Source organism: Nothoprocta perdicaria, unplaced genomic scaffold (assembly GCF_003342845.1).
Source record: "Nothoprocta perdicaria isolate Ctin4 unplaced genomic scaffold, notPer1 scaffold_106, whole genome shotgun sequence".
Lineage (NCBI taxonomy): Eukaryota > Metazoa > Chordata > Aves > Tinamiformes > Tinamidae > Nothoprocta > Nothoprocta perdicaria.
The window spans coordinates 2,071,661-2,089,704 of NW_020454161.1; the positions used below are offsets into that span (position 1 = coordinate 2,071,661).

At 38.2% G+C, this 18,044-nt stretch overlaps 1 protein-coding gene across 6 annotated transcripts; it reads right to left on the reverse strand.

Moving 5' to 3' along the window:
• Nucleotides 1-1,923: 1,923 nt before the first annotated feature.
• TMEM196 (transmembrane protein 196) lies at nt 1,924-17,807 on the reverse strand. Of its 6 annotated transcripts, none has more exons than XM_026045061.1 (5): nt 17,476-17,782; nt 8,863-8,919; nt 6,882-7,136; nt 4,981-5,054; nt 1,924-2,610 (listed from the first exon to the last, which is right to left on the reverse strand). In XM_026045061.1, the coding sequence occupies exons 1-5, from the start codon at nt 17,620-17,622 to the stop codon at nt 2,604-2,606; spliced, it is 540 nt and encodes a 179-aa protein (XP_025900846.1). In that variant the 5' UTR covers nt 17,623-17,782; the 3' UTR covers nt 1,924-2,603. The 6 variants fall into 6 exon arrangements, with proteins under 6 accessions (XP_025900846.1, XP_025900824.1, XP_025900831.1 ...); XM_026045039.1 differs by having other exon boundaries at nt 17,458-17,776; XM_026045046.1 differs by having other exon boundaries at nt 17,464-17,688.
• Between the last annotated feature and the right edge of the window lie 237 nt (nt 17,808-18,044).

Genomic DNA, 18,044 nt, shown 5'->3' on the forward strand with positions numbered 1-18,044 from the left:
GCTGTAGTACTATGCTGTGAGTACATATTCTTACCACCATGCTAGGAAATGGAATATTTGTGATTTTTAAACAGGTAGATATTATGATCTGACTCCTGAGCAGACTCCAAACTGCAATTCCAAACTATTCTTTGGCAAGTCTAAGGCAACCAGTTCCAGTTCTGAAGTATCAAGAGATACTGTACTCTGTATAAACYATTCTTAAACTACAGTATTACAATTGTCCTAAAAAGCTAAAGATGAACCCCACTCACAGAGCTCTGAGGTGGATATTTGGGTCAGTTTTGTCTTGATCTTTCTTTTCTTTGTCAAGGACCGTCTTGTGCCACATGCTCTAGGTGACCCTGCGTGTGTAGGGGGGCTGGACTAGATAACCTCTGGAGGTCCCTTCCAAGCTTAAGCATTCTGTGATTCTATGATTCTATGATTCTTTATGGATGCACTGATGTAAAAGGGAATCTGCTCAGATTCTATATTTGCTTTGAATTTCTTCAGCCTCCACAGCCCATTTAGGATTGAATCTCACCTAGACAGAACTGCTCTCCTGCCTGTATCCAGAACTACAGTAGAAGTGCGCCCAGAAGAGGCATATGCTGGGGACAAATATAGAGTATGTTTCCTGCTGAAAAAGAGAAACATCAGGCTAAAGGAGCGGTGGTGTCTGAAARGATTCCAAACAGTTAGGAGTATTTTAGGGGAGACAGACTGGTAGAAACTAGGGAAGGGAGCGCTTTCCTTGAGGAGAGATGCCCTGGCATCACATTATCTTGATCTTCCTATATATGGATACATATGGATATGCTTTATGAATTTGAACAAACCTATTAACATTTACCAGTATACATGATACATATTAGAATGTCTGGGGCTTAGGGAAGATTCAAAAGCCCTCTTTGACAATAGAGAACTTAAGAGGGAACTTTCAAGATGGCCCATTTTTTTTTTTTATTCTCTGGCTTAAAACCTAAGATAACTAATTTTTGTGAAGACAAGTGAAAGCCTTCAATCACAATTAAGATGTTTGTTTCCTATGCTGTAATGGAATGTGAAATTCCATTAAAGTCCTCGAATACATCAAGATAATTGAACTGAAAAATATTTCATGTAACTTAAATCATAAAACAACTTAATTCCTAGAGTTTTCTATGTCATGACTTGCACCCTCAATAACCTGAATGGAATAATAAACAAAAACCTGGATAGAATAAAAAAGAAACATATTTTACAACCATAATATCTAAAAAAGACCCTACAGAAGTCCTTAATCAACCTTCACAACACAGGCAGCCCAAACAGATTGTCTCGATTGTCTCAGAATGTGAGTTTATATAACCTCCTGAACATTGCTATTCATTAGTCATGTTTACATTTTAAACTTGTGTGGAGGTGCTGGGCTTTACCGTAAACCATGTGACAAACTATGTGATAAAAGTGATTTATWTGAATATTTTMTATATATATTATGTATGTTTTGATGAACATTTTTTCATGACTACAAGCATCAAAAGGTCCCRAAATAGTATTTGGGGTGAATTAAAGCTCCTGCTGCTTTCTCAGACCCCAGAATCTATTATGGGTGTGTATGATTATCAGCATGTCCTTCCTTTGGCCTCTGTTCAACCTTCCTTTTTCTCCTTTCTAAGCTTCCTTCACCCCTTAGAAACATTTCAATGTGTTCTACAAGACTCCARTCATGATGGTTCAGCTTTTCAAAAACACAAACACAAAAGATCTCTAAAATCTGTGGTTTAGATTTAATTTTATTTGTCATCTTTTATGAACAAATTACGAAATATACTTCATTCACAAATTGGAAATATTTACAATTTCTTTACAACAAGGCATTGTTGAGGTTTTGATTTATGGCATTCTTAGAGCATTCTGTCTTTCAAAACAAAGACATTGGTGTTGTTTTCAGCACACTGTTCATTTACACCCTGCATGTGAAATGGAAGCCTTTTAAAAGAGTAATTTGTACTCTCTTTTGATACAATCTACTGAGCAAACTGGGGCTTGGATGCAACTGCAATGTGGGGAGGAGGCTGTGTRTAGATGCGTTGCTGGTACCATGCCATGTGATCTGCAGCCATCATATTAGACCAGATGCTGTTAATTGGAGAGGAGAAAAACATTCATCTGAGCCATCTTTCCTCTGCCCCCTTCCCTCTTCTTTAGAAATCCTGTGATTGGACTAAATGCGGTCCATTTTAATGGTTTTTTTTTTTGTTTTTTTTTCTGCTTTTGAGTCTTCATGAGAAGACGAATCTGAGAAGTCTATCTCAAATACTATCACAATTCTGAAAAGTTATTCAGACAAAAAATTAAAAGAGAGTAGTCAGGAATTGAATAAATATTGTATATCCGCAAAATATATAGGAGACAAATTTTGAACATGTTTCTAAAAGGGAAATTCAACTGTGCTGTTTTGCAGATGTGATATCTGAGCCATAAAAGCTAACATAGTTCMATTTTCTCATTTTCTTGGAGTCATTTTTTTTCTGAAGAAAATCCTAAAAATACTTCATTCCATGGAACTTTTAAAATCCCTTAATATACACTTCCATTAAAAATCAGATGTGGGCCACCATTGCTTAGGTTGTCTGTCATTTCCTGTAACAAGAGTAGAAAACATTGATTAAAATTGTATTTTTAAATTATTTTATGTTGTTCGATATTTATTTACCTAAGGGTATAATAAATATTTAGCAAACTGAATGCCATATGTTCAGAGCAAGTTTACATTTTATTGGCTTGATAATCTCACAGTAAAATAATGAAATCACATTTTTTTTCCTGCATAGATTTAGTRCATTTGAAAGCTGCTAGACTGATTGTCCATGAGCTGGATGTTATTCTCAGACCACGTCTATAACACCGATGGCATCAGTGTAAGTTTTCTCACGGTGTCCTCTCAGTGTGCCTCAACTCAAACTTGTATGGTAACCTACAAAGGAACAAGATGGTCATTCAGTGTAAATACGCTGAACCCTTCGCTGACTTGCTACAAATAGATGTCATTTGATACTAGCTCAGATAGACATTTTGGAAGGTAGGTCTAGATTCAAGTAGGAATTAAGGCCTGTGATGCCTGAGGGGAGACTTGGGATGGGACTGATTTTGGTTTTTCTTTAATATGCCAGACCTCATTTTTTTGGCTGTTCAGCAATTGCTACTCAATTAGCACATGAGTCATCCAAAGTAAGTTGACCTGCTCATGAGTCAGAATCCTAAGGCACCCGGAACGAAACAACAAAACTTTTTTTTTTTTAAATTTAGATTTTGTAAGTCTCAAATTTCAATCCAAAATAATACCTACTTAGCAGCTGAATTTAGCAGCTGACTCTTTTGACCTTCAAGGCTGCAAAGCCACATGGAGATTATGCTCAAAACTGCCTAATTTCAAGTGTGCTTTGGCCTATTTCACACGCAAATTCAGTCAGGATGCAGAAACAAGGTGCTGCTGCTTATGTTGAATCACAGGCCTCAGAGTATATCCAACTAGACCACCAGGAATGGATGCACATAAAATTACAGTTTCAGCTACTCTTTTCAAAACCAGGTAGGTGAATTTGGGTTGCCAATGTTATATTATTGGTAAAACATTTGCTCGAGAACTAATAGGTCTTCACTGCCTGAGAAAATTAAAATTCACTTCTTCCACTTCCTAGATTTTTTGTCATCCTCCTTGTTGACATTTTTATGAAGACAGTAAAGTAAGATTTGTTTGGATAAACACAAGGAAATCAAAAAAGACAGAAAGCAAGAAAGAATGAGAAAGAAAGAACAAAAGGGAGAAAGGAGGAAAGGAAAGAAAGAGATTGACGCTGGGCTGGAGGTAGTGTCTGGGTTCTTCATAACAGAAGAAAAATTCTGGGGCCTAGTCCTTATTCACAGTCTGCCAGTTCTCTTTCTCCTCTTTTTTCTATAACACTTACTATATAAATAGTTCTGGAGGGAAAGACCATAGCTCAGTTTCACATAAAGGGGAGACACTGGTGCCTCCTCTCTCAACTAATACCATCTACTTTTTAAAGTAGACAGAAAGACTTAATTATTTGCTGCACATTTTTGGAAAAAAGGGGTGTGCTGCTCTTCTTTACAAATTAAACCTTAGGTCATCAAACCAAGTGGACTTGCCAATAATGCTGAATTAAGCATAAACTTCAGAGAAGAGAAGATACATTAACTCACTGAATGTTGAACATTTTTAGTCACCCAGGTTTCTATTTGGCAGGTGCTTGAGCTGAATATTTTTGCACGGTGCCTAATTCTCCTCAGGTACTTAACTGTAACAATCATGCCTAAAATTGGACTMTGCATCCAGATCCAAGGGCTGCCTGCTCTGGATCTAGGAGCTTCAGCTGCCAACTTGTAGGTGAATAAGTTCTTTATTGGATCTCGCCTGAAAATACTAATCATTTGGGGAATGAACCCACAACTCCTGTAAAGCTGTTTAACATCAATCAATCAGCTACAAATTGATAATAATGTTCTATCAGAAGGCTACCCATGACTGAGTGACCAAAAAGTATAAGTTTCCTTTTCACCGTTTTACCACTTGAATCCTCTGCAGACATTAGCTATTGGAATGTAATCAGAATTTCAGAAAATATTGAAAAACATTTATCTTCTCTGATATTTCTACTCTAAAGAATAAAAGTATTGCAAGCTTAAAATGATACTGAATTCAAGAAATGAAGGAGCACACAGATTAGAAGCAGCATGAATTAATGGTGGTGACATCCAAATAGGAGCATTTGGATGTTTATAACTAGGGTGAATATTTTAAATACTCAACTTACTTCCAAACTGCAGCATTCACCACGTAGAATTATGTCAGCATCTGGAAGCACCATTCCTGATTTGGAGTGACATCACAGCATCAGCCAACTTTGATTAGCTGAAGCTATGACTTCCTTTCAGAGATGGCACTTCCTGAAGTGACATAACAACATGGCAGCTCCCTAGTGTTCAGCGTACCTTGGAGGTAACTCTGGTGTCGGGGGAACCACCGGGCAGCTGGGCAGGTCGGTTATTTCAATACCCCTCAATCTCTGATGTAAATATAACAATTACACGATAAATATAGCACAAACAAATGCACATGCAGTACATGTCTATATTGCTGTATATTAGTATTAATATGCAAAATAGCTGTATATATAAAACACTTTAAAATTATTTTTTAGTTAGGTCCTATTTTAACATCAATTTTTAAGCTGCCTTCGTTATTTTTAATGACATGCGTCTAGCTAGTGCACTCAGACCTACTAGCAGCAGGAGCGTCAAACACTGTAGGTCCAACAAGTCCCAGATGAGAGCAATTGTGCGTGCATACTTGATTCTACAACATATGTGCAGTGAGTCCACTACTTGTGGGGGTACATCCCACGTTCACTGAGCCCACGCTATAAAGTTGCTCTGCACGTGCATCATAGTCCATCATATAGGATAAGTGGGCATCTGGCAGTCTCTATTGCTGAGTATTTAAGCTGGCCCATTAATGGGCAAGGAAGTAGAGCTGCATGCTACTTGCTCGCATGGTTATCTGCTGCCAGATAAGGATGGCAGGTGTGTGTATTTTGAAAGATTTTTCTTCCCAGGCCATTTATTTTTCTGCATTTTTTCTCTTTCTGCCTCAGTAGGGCTTCCTCTTTGTTTTTGTTGAGACGAGCCTTTCTTCTTGAAAGCAGTGCCTAGTCCATCGTCTACAAGACCATGCCTGTTCTGCTTCATTTTAAAATGAAATGAAAAAGCCTCTCTCTTCCCTTGATTCTATTACCCTATTTTATGTCAATGTCTTAACCCATATGATTTAACTTTTAAAATCATTTAAAATCTTTCTTTTTTTAAGGGGAATTCAATCTATATTTCTGCTCGGAGTCTCAGATAAGAAAGCAAAGGATAGTTCCAAATGTTTTTATTTGTTGGATTATTCACATCTACATCATGAATCTGAAGATATTCTATGGCCTGAATGACTTAATCCTCACTCTGCTGTTAGAGGGCTCGGTAAATATGATACAGCCCATGGAACTTAAGTATAATTTAGACTAGAACATGTCAGTTTAGATGAGCAGTCCGATTGACTTCTGTTCCCTTCTCTAGTCATTTCTGAAATGAAAGGCATAGGACTTCAAGATCAAACATAAGACCCAGSATACTAGTGAACATTTTATTCCTTGAATGTGAATCAGATCCCTAACTCCAAGAAGCCAATTTAAAGAATTCTATTCAATTAATTCTTTTGTCCCTACATTCTTAGTTTTGTAACCTTAAATTTGAGCATCTAAGCACTAAGCACCTTGATAAGCTTCCTTTTAACAGAGAAAGGTGATTAATGCTCAATGTCCCTGCAAATCAGACCAGTTTCATTTACGTGTCTAAATATGCCTGTAGGTGCTTAGGTTTAGTCATTTAGGTTTGCAAACTCTGTTTTGTGTGCGTGTATGTTTAAATAACCTGCTTTATAAGCTGAGTACTTGGGAGAGGAAGAAATTGATTAAATTCTGGAAGCATGCAATGATGTGGTTACAGAAAGCATTCTGTGCTGTTTCACAGTACAATACATGATAATCCATATTAATAAGGCTTCCCACTATTTATGAAGTGCTATATTTAGCAGCTAAGCCCTTGAATAGCTATACAATGGAATTATGTTGAAAATGGATGTACTTCATTGAAATGAATGTACTGCAAATACACAGTACCTAAAAATAGCTTCATACAATGCAGCATAATAAAGCTCAAACAGAACGGCAGCACTTAATTCCCCAGACTCTCATATAAGATGGAAAATACACTTATTGCCAGTTGTATACGTTAACATATATGATACCTTTTTAAGAACAACAACAAATAAGGAAACACACACGACTCACTTTTTCTGCCATTTCATGGGAGTGATGCAATGAATGCTCTCTTTCGGAGAACATTCGCCTTTGTTCATAGCTGGCTAGCCGACAAGTGAGCCATGAAGAAAGGGTGCAACCACCAATTCCAATGCATGCAAGAGACATGGAGGCAAGATGCAGAGAGTAGAGAGCAGAAGACTTCTTTGTCAGAGCACGAAGGAATTGAAAATTTAAGATTCCTCCAATTAGTCCACAAATACAACAGGCAGAAAAAAGTATCATCTGTCAGGAAAAACGAAAGAGGTTATGTCACAGATAATTTTTTTTCAGAGATATTCATATATAAAAAAAAAGAGGCTAACCATAATTCAGTATCTTGGTAGCATCATGGATCACAAAGCATTTCAGACAGTCATTTCCCCCAGAGAATGGGGGAACCAATTCCATCCACAGCTCCCCTAGAGCTCAAAGGGAATACTGTACCCTCTGGTATACAAAGTTAAGAACTGTGGTAAATAAAATATAAAGATAGGTAAAATGATTTGCCAGCTTAAAACCAAGTCAATGGAAGGACTGTATTAGGATACAAATCTTCTGACCTCTAGTTTTCATTCACCACACTAATATGGCAGAATGTGTCATAGTTTTCTATTTCATGATTTCTGTTGTGCAGTTTCTCACCACTCCTCAGAAGTGAATGCCTCATGGATTTGCACTGAATCTCCCTTACTTTGTGTATCACCTGACTGTCCCTGTTATTCAGTTCTGCATTGCTCAGCCAGGCAGCATTCTGGAGGTAGCTTTTGTGAGGACTTCATATTTGTTCAAGTTGAATGCACTGGATAAAGATGCAACGGAAACAACAAACAATGCAGCTCTACAGTGAGTCAGTGTGGTGACTATGTCTTTTTTATTTAACTAAAATGTTTCTGTGAACCTTTGAAGGATGTGCAAAAGGCTACCATTAATGAGACTTATTTAAAGATCTCCTATCACTTTGAACATGAAGATGCCATCTCTAGTTCAGGATGCCTTTGAGTAACTCACTCAAGGCCAAAGGCTTTTGGACCTCATTGACATACTGTGAAATATTTGCCCTTTTTACTTTCCCAGATGCTGCTGGCCTGTCAGGTGTTAATCTAGGCAGACATTTGATGTAACTCAATATGGTTTTATATATCTGCTCATGTGCTGCGGTAGAAAAAATTGTGGAGCCTCACAGATCACAGGTATCCAGTAGACCACTTCTGTATCCAGGTAGGTTATGAATTTCATCAAGAAGGTGTCAGTGAAACAGTATTTGGCAGGCTGAGGGGAAATGACTGTTCTATGATGCCACTGGAACAGAGAGTTATTAGAAACTCTATGTTCCCCTCCATTTAAGATATGAGAATATCATTATAATGGAGTTTGGAATAGTTCATTGATGTTCAAAAAGAATCTGAGAGATACCAATTTTACATGGCCTCCATGTGTATGGCAGGATTACCAAGCTGACAGAAATCTGCAACTAGACTTTATCATTTACAGTGCAAATACATTTTTGATATACAGGTAGATTGTCCACAGTTGTTTTTTGCGTAATAACATTTTGATTTAGTTAGAAAAATTAATGTACTTCTGCTTCTTATAAAAACCAGAAGATATCTGCTATCTTTTAAAAAATGATTTAGTCATAGTTGATTGCAAAAAAAGTCTTCATATTAAAAACAGTAATCAGTTACAATGTTGAAAATGAAACTTGGTCAGCAACCTCATTGAAGTAGCAGCACAGTCCTGCCACACTTTACAGAAATGGGCTCACTTAAAGAAAAGAAGGTACAATTCACTGAAGCGACTGGCAATCTTTCTCTTGACTTGTCATACCTTGTTTTGCTCGTTTAACCAAATTGCCTTGCAATTTTCACTGGCTTTTTATCACATTTGGACACAGTAAGTCCTAAGTTCAAGTTATATTGTTTGCCTTTCAAATATTTGTGTTAGATATGTATATAGTGGAAAAACTTACGACAAGTCCAGATTTTTTTTTGGCGCATAGTATTCCGCATATGCCGCAAAGCAGAAACTGCAAAGAAAAAAAAAATTCATTGTTTAAGTTTTTGAGTTTAAATCCTGCTGTGTTGTTGTAGGTTAGGCAATTGCTATAGTTGTGACAGCATTTTTATTATAAACCTTATATTTCAGAAAGTTATAACTCAGCCATAAACACTTATCTGAGAAAAAAAAATGGAATGCAAAGTCAGCTTAAAGATGATTACTCATAAAATACAAAATAAAAGAAGGCCTGCTTTTAAGCTGCTTGTATAAACAAACATAAAAAATGTTACCAGCAAAAGATGCCTGATCCATCTTTTGCTGAGAAAGGAATTTTAGCAAGATGGTGGTCAGTGATCCATATCACATTTCTGTTATTTTCACGTTTAGCTGAGACATTTATTAGTCTTATCCTGCAGTGTGAACCACATAGATTGTCATCAAGACACAGAAGCTCTGTCCAAGAATACAATTCAGTAACCTACATGGATGCAAGTGCAAACATAGAGCACATCTGTTAACATGGCTGAAATGACCATGCAGAACAAGCTGTTTCAGATTCTGCATAGCCCACTGTGCAAGACATAGCATGAAGGATCCTTTCCTCCTTTTTTTTTTTTTTTTTTTTTTTTTTTTTAAATGGTTTTCTTTCACAAATTGATCTGACAGCTGTGCGCTTACCATTGGGCAAAAATTGATTAACCAAAATAAAAGCACTCTCTATCAGCTGATACAAACATGTGTTAATACTTTTTAATTTAGTCTGCTTCACCTGTGTCAATGACCAATAGCTTCCTCTGATGTCTGTTTTTCCTCCTACTAAAAAAGTTTCATGAGGGAAACAGTGAACACTTCCTAAGGGAGCCATCATGGTATGAACTACAGGAATTGTTTGAAAGTAAAAGGCCTTCTGCAGGTATTTGGAATACAATGAGAAGGTTTCTTTGATACCTCATGAACACCTCTATTGAAAAAGCTATGCTATTTATTTTTAGTAAAGATAACCCTATACCCTTATGGGAGATAATTATATAGTTTTAAAACCTTTTTTATGGTTTTTTTTTTTTTTTTTCAGGGGAATTTCTAGCAAAAAGCTTTGCTTGATCTTGATTTAGGATTAAATCACAGAGCTATTACATAAATGGTGAATTAAAAATAGGCAATTTCTATACATCATTTAGGATGCATGTAATATATTGCATATGCATCTCATTGACGCTCCAAAATTCTGCAATTTCAATATTTCAGTTGAGGTGTGATTTTAATATATATAGTTCATTTACCTTCTCCCAAACCCCAAAGAGTTCCTGCAGGTAGCTAGGTATAAGCCTTGAGGCAACGTATTTTTGCTCAGAATTTAGCCCATTGAATCAGTAGCCCACAATTAGCATTACTAAATTTTTCATGTTCTCTACCTCAATACTAAGCACGTAATATAAGCTTCATGCTAGTCTGTTAATGGGAAGGATTGTGTGACGTAGACCGTGGTCCTGAATGAATCAGGAGATACACCATACTATAGGTAACAGCTATGAGATCATCACGAAGTTACCTGTAGAGGTTGTCAAAAGCAAATGGGAGCAGTTCCTTCTGCCCCTTTCATCCCACAGGCAGTGGAGGCCAGCTCATAACGAATGCATCTGCCTTGTAAGTGTTTACTCAGGCTTTATGTGAAATTTTGGAGTTGCACTGAAATCTCTGTCATTGCAAATTGACTTCAATTTAAGGCATATTTCAGATTTTCACATGTAGTGTTTTGTCTTTCTCAGCGCTAATGCAGAAACCTCAAACAATTCTTTGTTCGAGACATCATTAAGGCTTATTCATTCTGACTTGATAAAGCAAACTAAATAATGCCAATTCTCTGTAGTGATTGAATGAGAGTAAAAGAAAAAATAATTGTAAAAAGAAAGGAAATTTCTGAGTTACAGAAAGCTCATAGAAAATGTCTGGAAGATACCATCAAAGATAATTTCAGCTTGTAACAAGTGTTCCTCGACTACTGTAAAAAAGGCAATGTTCTACATTTCCAGAGTAGTGATTCTAATAATTCACCTTCAGAGCTGAAAGCCTTTTTTTTTTTTTATTTTTAATAAACATTAAAGTGTCGGAGGAATATAACTGAAGTTACCATGCAAAAATTTAATCAAGTACATAATTGTCTAGGGCTGGTTCTGGTTTCAGACTTAATCTTACTTACTATCATCTACCAAATTTCACGTCAAGACTAGCAGAAGATATGAGGAATGAATATATCATATGTATGTACCTCTCCTGAGTATAGATCTTTAGAATGGGTAGATCAGTAGAAGATCTAAGGAAAGACAGTTCAAAGCACAAAAGCTACATAGTCTCCTCAGGAGACACGGTGGGCTGTGAGTGCTTCTATGTCCCTCTCGGGGAGGATTTTCTGGGGCCAGAGTGGAGTTAGAGCCCTTCTATTAGCTCTAGCGTGGTTGCAGAGTGATGCAGGACTGCCTGTTTAGCTGTGGAGCCTGTGTGATTTGCATTGCCTCTGTTTTTGCTTTCCATGTGCACATTTGAAAATCTCCCTCTCGGTCTGTTGAACCAAAGACCTTCCAGAAAAGGAGATTGTTTATTTTTAGGCTGCTTGAATGAATTTTGTATTAAATATATATTTGGAACAAAACCTCAGTTCTAAACCTACAGAAATCTGGGGTGAGGAGGCCTAAAATCTCTATTTGAGTTCAAGTTCTGTGGTTTGGATACAGTCCTAGTTCATGTTTCCTGAAACAAAGTACTTTATTTTCTTAATCCTAGAGAAAGTGGACTTTCTTAGTTAGAGTCTGAAAAGGTTAAAAGAAGAATAAAAAGAATAAAAGTATGATTTTAGTTATATTTACAGGGAATCAAAGATTTGTTTGTATCCATCGTGCAGAAGAAAAGGAATTGCTTTTATTTTTTATCTTGAACCTAGATAACCTTTCTTCTGTTTTGAAGAGACAAAAGAAATGGCAAATCCCTTGAAAAAAAAATGAGAATTGTGTATGGAAAATTTTTCTTGAGAGCCTGAAGAGATTGCGGAGTCCTGCTTGGTTTTCTGCAAGGACTGTTTGACCTCCAGTTATTTTTCGTGACACAGACTGTGTATGTAGCCCAAACTATATACACTGCATGGAAAGCCCTCTAGCCCTCCATAAATGTCTGAGGAAATACAAGAAAGAGGATCTTTCCAAATATGAGCTGGAATATAGCACAATAAAAAGGCAAGCATATCMTAGCTACTGAAATAGTCTCCTGCAAGTGAATTAAACATTGACACAGATCAATAGCTTCAACTTTATCTACTCTTATTGGGCACCAATCCATGAAACCTGAGTTAKACAATAAGAATATACAGCTTTAAGGGAAGAGAGAGAAGATTCTGGAGTCTGAAATAAGTCTTGTCCAGTGATGTTGCTTCAGCTCCATCCAAACGAGAAAAATGCTAATATCCCTAAAGGGCTGAGCAGAGATGTGTCTAATTGTAACTTTTCTTCGACACAGCATTTCAGGACAAGGATTCARCCTTCTAAGTGCAAGTATAAAGGGCACAAAATCTAGTCAGGGAAACAAAAGCATGGAACTAGAGAAATGGTGACAAGCAAAGAGTGAATCTGGACAGTAGCTTTCCCTTTTACCTCCAAAGTGAAACACAATAATCTTTGTAAAAGAAGGACAGAAAGAAAAACTAAYGGTGCTGCTTTGCTTGTGAAGACACGACCATCTAGCTGTCTTCAAGTCCTCCAGATCCAGAACCACAAGATACAAGGGTGTCACAGCCCACCCTTCTGTGCCACCAAATCTGTCATGCTGAGAGGGTGCCAGTGCTTTTCTGARAAAAGTGCTGTGCTATAACGTGTTGGAAGTGAACTAGTATTTTGACCTAGAAATGGACTGTGTGGCCATATCACCTCATTTGGGGCTACAGTTTCCCCTGACTTGCTAGGTTCAAACCCAGATTTAGACAGCTTAAATTCCACTCAGTTCCTGTGATCAGTGTTTCCTTTCAATTCATTCCAGGCCTTCACACATGCTTTATTAAATACACCTGGATCTGAATGTCTACCTGCCATCAGCAATTAAAAATAAATGCTGGCTAAACACTCAAAATCTTGCACAGCACAGAAGACACCTACCCAGAATAGCACATGATGCTCTATGTAATTCTATTGAATCAAATATTTCATTTAGAGCATGACCCCTTTTTTAAAAAAAAAATATGAAATTAAAAATCGTTTCCTGCAGTCTAACAAAAGCCTTAGCTCAGCTGATGCTTAAATGCAGTCTATAGTCAGCAAATCCTCTTAACTAAAAGTCAAGCACTAGAAGTCCCCTTGGATAGTCCATCTTCCAAATTAGTCTTTCTCTCTGGAGGGCCTGAGTGATGAAGAAAACCTGCTCAATACCGAAAGGCAGATCCTCAGCTGGTGTGAATTGACCAGATTCCCACTTTTTTTCCTCCTTTCTGCTCTATAGGTACAGAGCTCTCTCTAGCTTCCACCAAACTAAGCAACAGTGCTGTGGTTCATTTCATCAGGCCAGCTAGAAATATGGTCAGTTTGATGAAAATGCAATGCACATGTTAAAATGAAGTGTGATCACATCTGTGTTTTGTCCACATGCTAAACAATAATGTGAAATTTTAGTATTCTTTTGAAAATAGTTTGACTGTTCTTTGCCAAAAGAAACTTGGCAGCAGTAATAAGTAGATGCTGCAAAAATTAATGTTTTAAAATTTTAGACCACCAACATTGATTCAATAATCCAAAATTATATTCTTGGTCTGGAAAACTTCCATACAGACTGAACCTTCAAATCCTGGAAGAAACAGTCATTGAAATCAAGTATTTTAAGTGCCAACTCAGAGAAAATGTAGCCAAACTGTAGCCAAACTATATGGCAAACTGTAGCCAAACTATAAATGCAGATTTCTGATGGACAGGCAGATTTCCACCATGCTACAATCACAAATCATAGAAATAATAACTATGCCTCTATAGCCAGCCAGACCAACATCTAAAGAATGCATATCACTTTGATACATTTAGATATTTGTCTTCGTGAAGGAAGAAACTATTGGTCTTGAGCTGCATAGCAAGTGAGCAATCATGTATATCTTCCTTGTAAATGAAGATAAATAAGACATTTGACTATAGATGTATTTTTTTCTTTCTCATCTGTGTCTGAGARTCTTATTTATAAGAAGGGCTTGTTCACTTCTGCACATTAAGGATTAAGGCCATATATATTTTCATGTGTGTAAGTATCCATTCACAAATCATAATGATACTGGTGCAATCATGATATTGTGCCTTGGATGGAGATAATTCAACAATTTTAAAAAATCTTTTAAAATCAAAATCTAAAAAAATGCTTTTTTATTATCTTCTGTTTTATTTATTTTTATTATTTTTTTTTAATTTGAGCAAAAGCCTTTGCTGTCACTCTTGTTATGTTGGTATTGTGGTGTTAATGGTTCAGCAGGCCAGGCTCTTTGGTTAAATACATACTGTAGCACATCATATAATTGATTGGAATGGTGGACTTCAGAAATAAATCTTGATTTCTGGTTTACTGGGAGATACGAAGTTGAGCCAGTGAAGCAGATTATATCAACGCAATCATAGTAAACATAAATAAAAACTAGAAATCAATAACAATCATCTTAGTATTTTGGGGATTAATTTACTTTTTAATATAGAATAGGCTGTGGCCTGTTTTTAAAAGAACAGATTGGATATAACGTAAAATAATTAGAAAGCCATCTCCACTTACACAAGATAATTTGAGAAATGCATGACACCTTTACTTGTTTTCTTCTGGCTATTAAGTAACTTACTACCCCAGTCCAGGTCAACCTCAGTGAGAACAACAAATTTAGAATCTGCTTYCCCAATTTCCATGCATTTTTGATGTAGACATTCTCTAGGCTTTACACTTCCSCACTCTTGTCTATTCTATTTTCCCTTGCTTGCTCATACATAATGCAAAGCGTGCAATGATGAGAGCACTTCAGCCCATGCTTAGCTTCACTTGCATCCCCAATCCCATGGGTGAGTTTCACATGCTTAAAGTTAGGTGTCTTGGTAAATTATTTGCTTGAATGGAACCTGTGAACAAAAAGAACAACTATTTCTTTTAATAAGAAAGCTAATGTGCTTCAAATGGACACATCATAGGGACACAAGTAGTGCATGATTTTAAGATGGGAGAATTGAGCTTAAGGTTTCCATGGTGATGCTATCTTCATCTATTTCCTTATGAACTTGGGCTTCTGCTGAGTTCCACCCATGTAAGTAAGGACAGAACAAGGTCAAAAGTTTTCAGTCCATTCTACATAAATTACTAGAGGAGACAAGGCATTGCTGGACTTTTCTGCTTTATATCTTGGCTTGTCAGAGTAGTAGTTTCTCGTTTAAGGTCATTTTCTTTTTCTCATTCATTTCTCAAGGGAAAACCTTGATTCAACGGCTGTGATTCGGGGGAAAAAAAAAAAAAAAAAAAAAACCTGCCTTGTGCAAGACCTATCCTTTAGTGCTTTAATGCAGCCAGTATGAGCCCAGTGTAAGATCCAGTGGGCATAAAAAGGTTTGTGACACTTTTACATCATTACAATTGTGAAGATTACGTGAGTTTAGGTTATTTTAATTTGAGTCTAGTTACCCATGGCCCTAAACCTCCTTGGAGAACAGTACTTGSCTTTACTTGCCCTCTCTGACCTACTGGCCTTCTAGGGCCTAAGAATACAGTCTAATAGACTACCTGACTTGCTGGAGAGATACAAAGAGGTAGTGTAATTGTGACCATTTTGGCCAAAGATCTCTAGTTCAAGGCAAAATAAGTAAGCACTTATAGCCATGTCACCCAACTCTGTATAGCTGTGTGATTTCCCATCTGCTCTTCTGCATGAAACATAAGCAGCTTGCTTTCACTTTCCAGCTGCTTTGCAGCTTCTCTCTGCCGTGGTTTGCTGTTTCTAGCAGATGATTCCTGCCTCTGGCTGGCTCTGGGTGCAGGCATYCTTCACCTACCTGTTACATAACCAAACGAGACCCTTTGGGTTTCCTGCGGTGCTTTTGCCCTCACACTTGGGAGACAATTTCCTGTAAACATCTGCAAAATCATTTCATTGTCCTCTGTCTTGTTCCTCTCTAAAACTTTCCAAAAAAAAAAAAAAAAAAAAAAGCTTAAATCAATCAGTCTGCTGATGTGTTGATGAACCACCTGTTATACGAACCAGTTTTAGTGTGTTGTTTCTTTATGCTCTCTCACTTCCTTTTATCCTTCTTTTGTACCTTGTGCTATACACTGATTATAAGATCCTCGGAGCCAACATCTAATGTTATAGGATCTTAATCTGTGACTATTTAGTASGAACTCCAAGGCAAACAGAAATGACAAGAATGAATGGGGCAGTTGTGCAAGAAATATGCAGTGTCATGAGATGGTGTCAGCTGTGATAGCACTGTCACAAAATGAAATTGCAAGATAAAATACTAGTATCACTGAATAGTCAGAACTTGGATTTCAGTGAAATGCAGGATAGTACCTTCAGATAGACATAYGGGGTTTTTTTGAGTAATCTTTTTTTCTTCATCAGCAATCACCATAAAGCTCACTTCTTAGAAGTGATTTTGATAGCTTCATTATCTCTTGGCCAGAGTCCTGTATTATTTTGTCTTTGTTGTCTTATCTTACCTACCTGTTCTGCAGTGCAGAATTATGCCTGTATTTTATATACTGCCACAAATACTTATGACACTACATTTGTCAATAATTTTAGAAATTCTGCTGTATAATCCAAGCTGACCAAAACAGCTTTAGAGTTCAAAAATGCCCACTCATGTTTAGACTGAATATTCAGTATTTCCTACTACTTGTTTCAAGAATATAGATAAATATTTGGAGGAAAATACTTCCTAGAAACATGTGTATATTGAACTGAAAAAAAAAAAGATTTTGAGAAGTGAAAAATGATCTCTATGACCATCTGGTCTCTATGATCAGAACAGTTCTTCTGTTAACCCACTATTGATGTTCGATTTTTCTGGTCAATTTACTGGAAGCTCATGGTTCCTAGATCATGAGAACATATCTTTCCCRTCCCTGACCATTTCCTCTCTTTCCTCCACAGAGCTCAGAACTCAGCTTGTCCTTGGCATTATTTGAAGCACCTTTTGACAGTCTTGTCATAAGGGACAAGGCTGTTGTTTTTAAAAGCAAAACTCATAATCAATTCAAGGACTGCAGGCTACGGCCCGAGCTCCTTAATACTGGAAACACTCAAGGCACCAGGCTTCCCCAGGTGAGGGAACTGGTTCGCAGAAAGTTCAATTGTTTACAGCAAAATCGAGAAAAGGAGGGAGAAGAGAAGGGTCCTCCCGCCCCAACACACACACAGCTCTCCCTCCCCACGAGGATGCAAACTCTACCCCATGCACATCGGAAATGGACCTGGTGCGGCTCCCGGCACAGCATGCACKCGCGGAGGGAAGGGAGGGGATGCCTTAGCACGAGCTGATCATCACCATAAAGAGTTAAAGAGAGAGTGAAATGGCTAACGTACACACACCCCGCTCCATACCGGAGAAGAGTCTCCCAGCTGCGGTTTATGCTCTGTGAGGACCAGGCTGAAACTGACCGCCCCCACGGCCACGCTGGACACCCCTAACCCTATCTCCAGCACGGAGAGCACCAGGAGGCTCCCGATGATCTGGCTGCTGGTGCACATCCTCCTCGGTCATCCTTCCTTCCCGATCAGCCGGGGAAACCGCGCATCCGCCTTCTCCTCCGGCGCTCGCGACGCCCCAAGTCGCCCCCAAACTTTTCTTCCTCCGCCGGCAGCCGGGGCGCGGCGCCGCATCGGCGGGCGGCGGGCGCTGCCGGRGCCGCGGCGCCGAGCGCGGGGCGCCGAGCGCGGAGCTCTCCAAGGTGCCGCCGCGCGGGGACAGCGCGGCCGGCGCAGGCGGCTGCAGCGCCGCGCTCCGCTCAGCGGCTGCGCCTCCTCCGCGAAGGGCGACCTTGCCTGCTCGCCTCCCGCGCCTGCATTGGAATGACCTCACTGGGGTTTTTTTCTTCTTTCTTCTTCGTCTTCTTCCTTTTTCTTTATTATTATTATTATTATTATTATTTCCTTCCCCCTTCCTCCTCTCT

What these genes read in the sequence shown, in the direction of transcription:
- TMEM196 (XM_026045039.1), bottom strand. Translation starts at nt 17,622, where the DNA reads ATGTGCACCAGCAGCCAGATCATCGGGAGCCTCCTGGTGCTCTCCGTG. An exon ending in CGGTATGGAGCGGGGTGTGT is followed by an intron (nt 8,920 to 17,457) that starts GTACGTTAGCCA and finishes TTTTCTTTGCAG; the next exon opens with TTTCTGCTTTGCGGCATATG. An exon ending in CCCATGAAATGGCAGAAAAA is followed by an intron (nt 5,055 to 6,881) that starts GTGAGTCGTGTG and finishes TATTTACATCAG; the next exon opens with AGATTGAGGGGTATTGAAAT.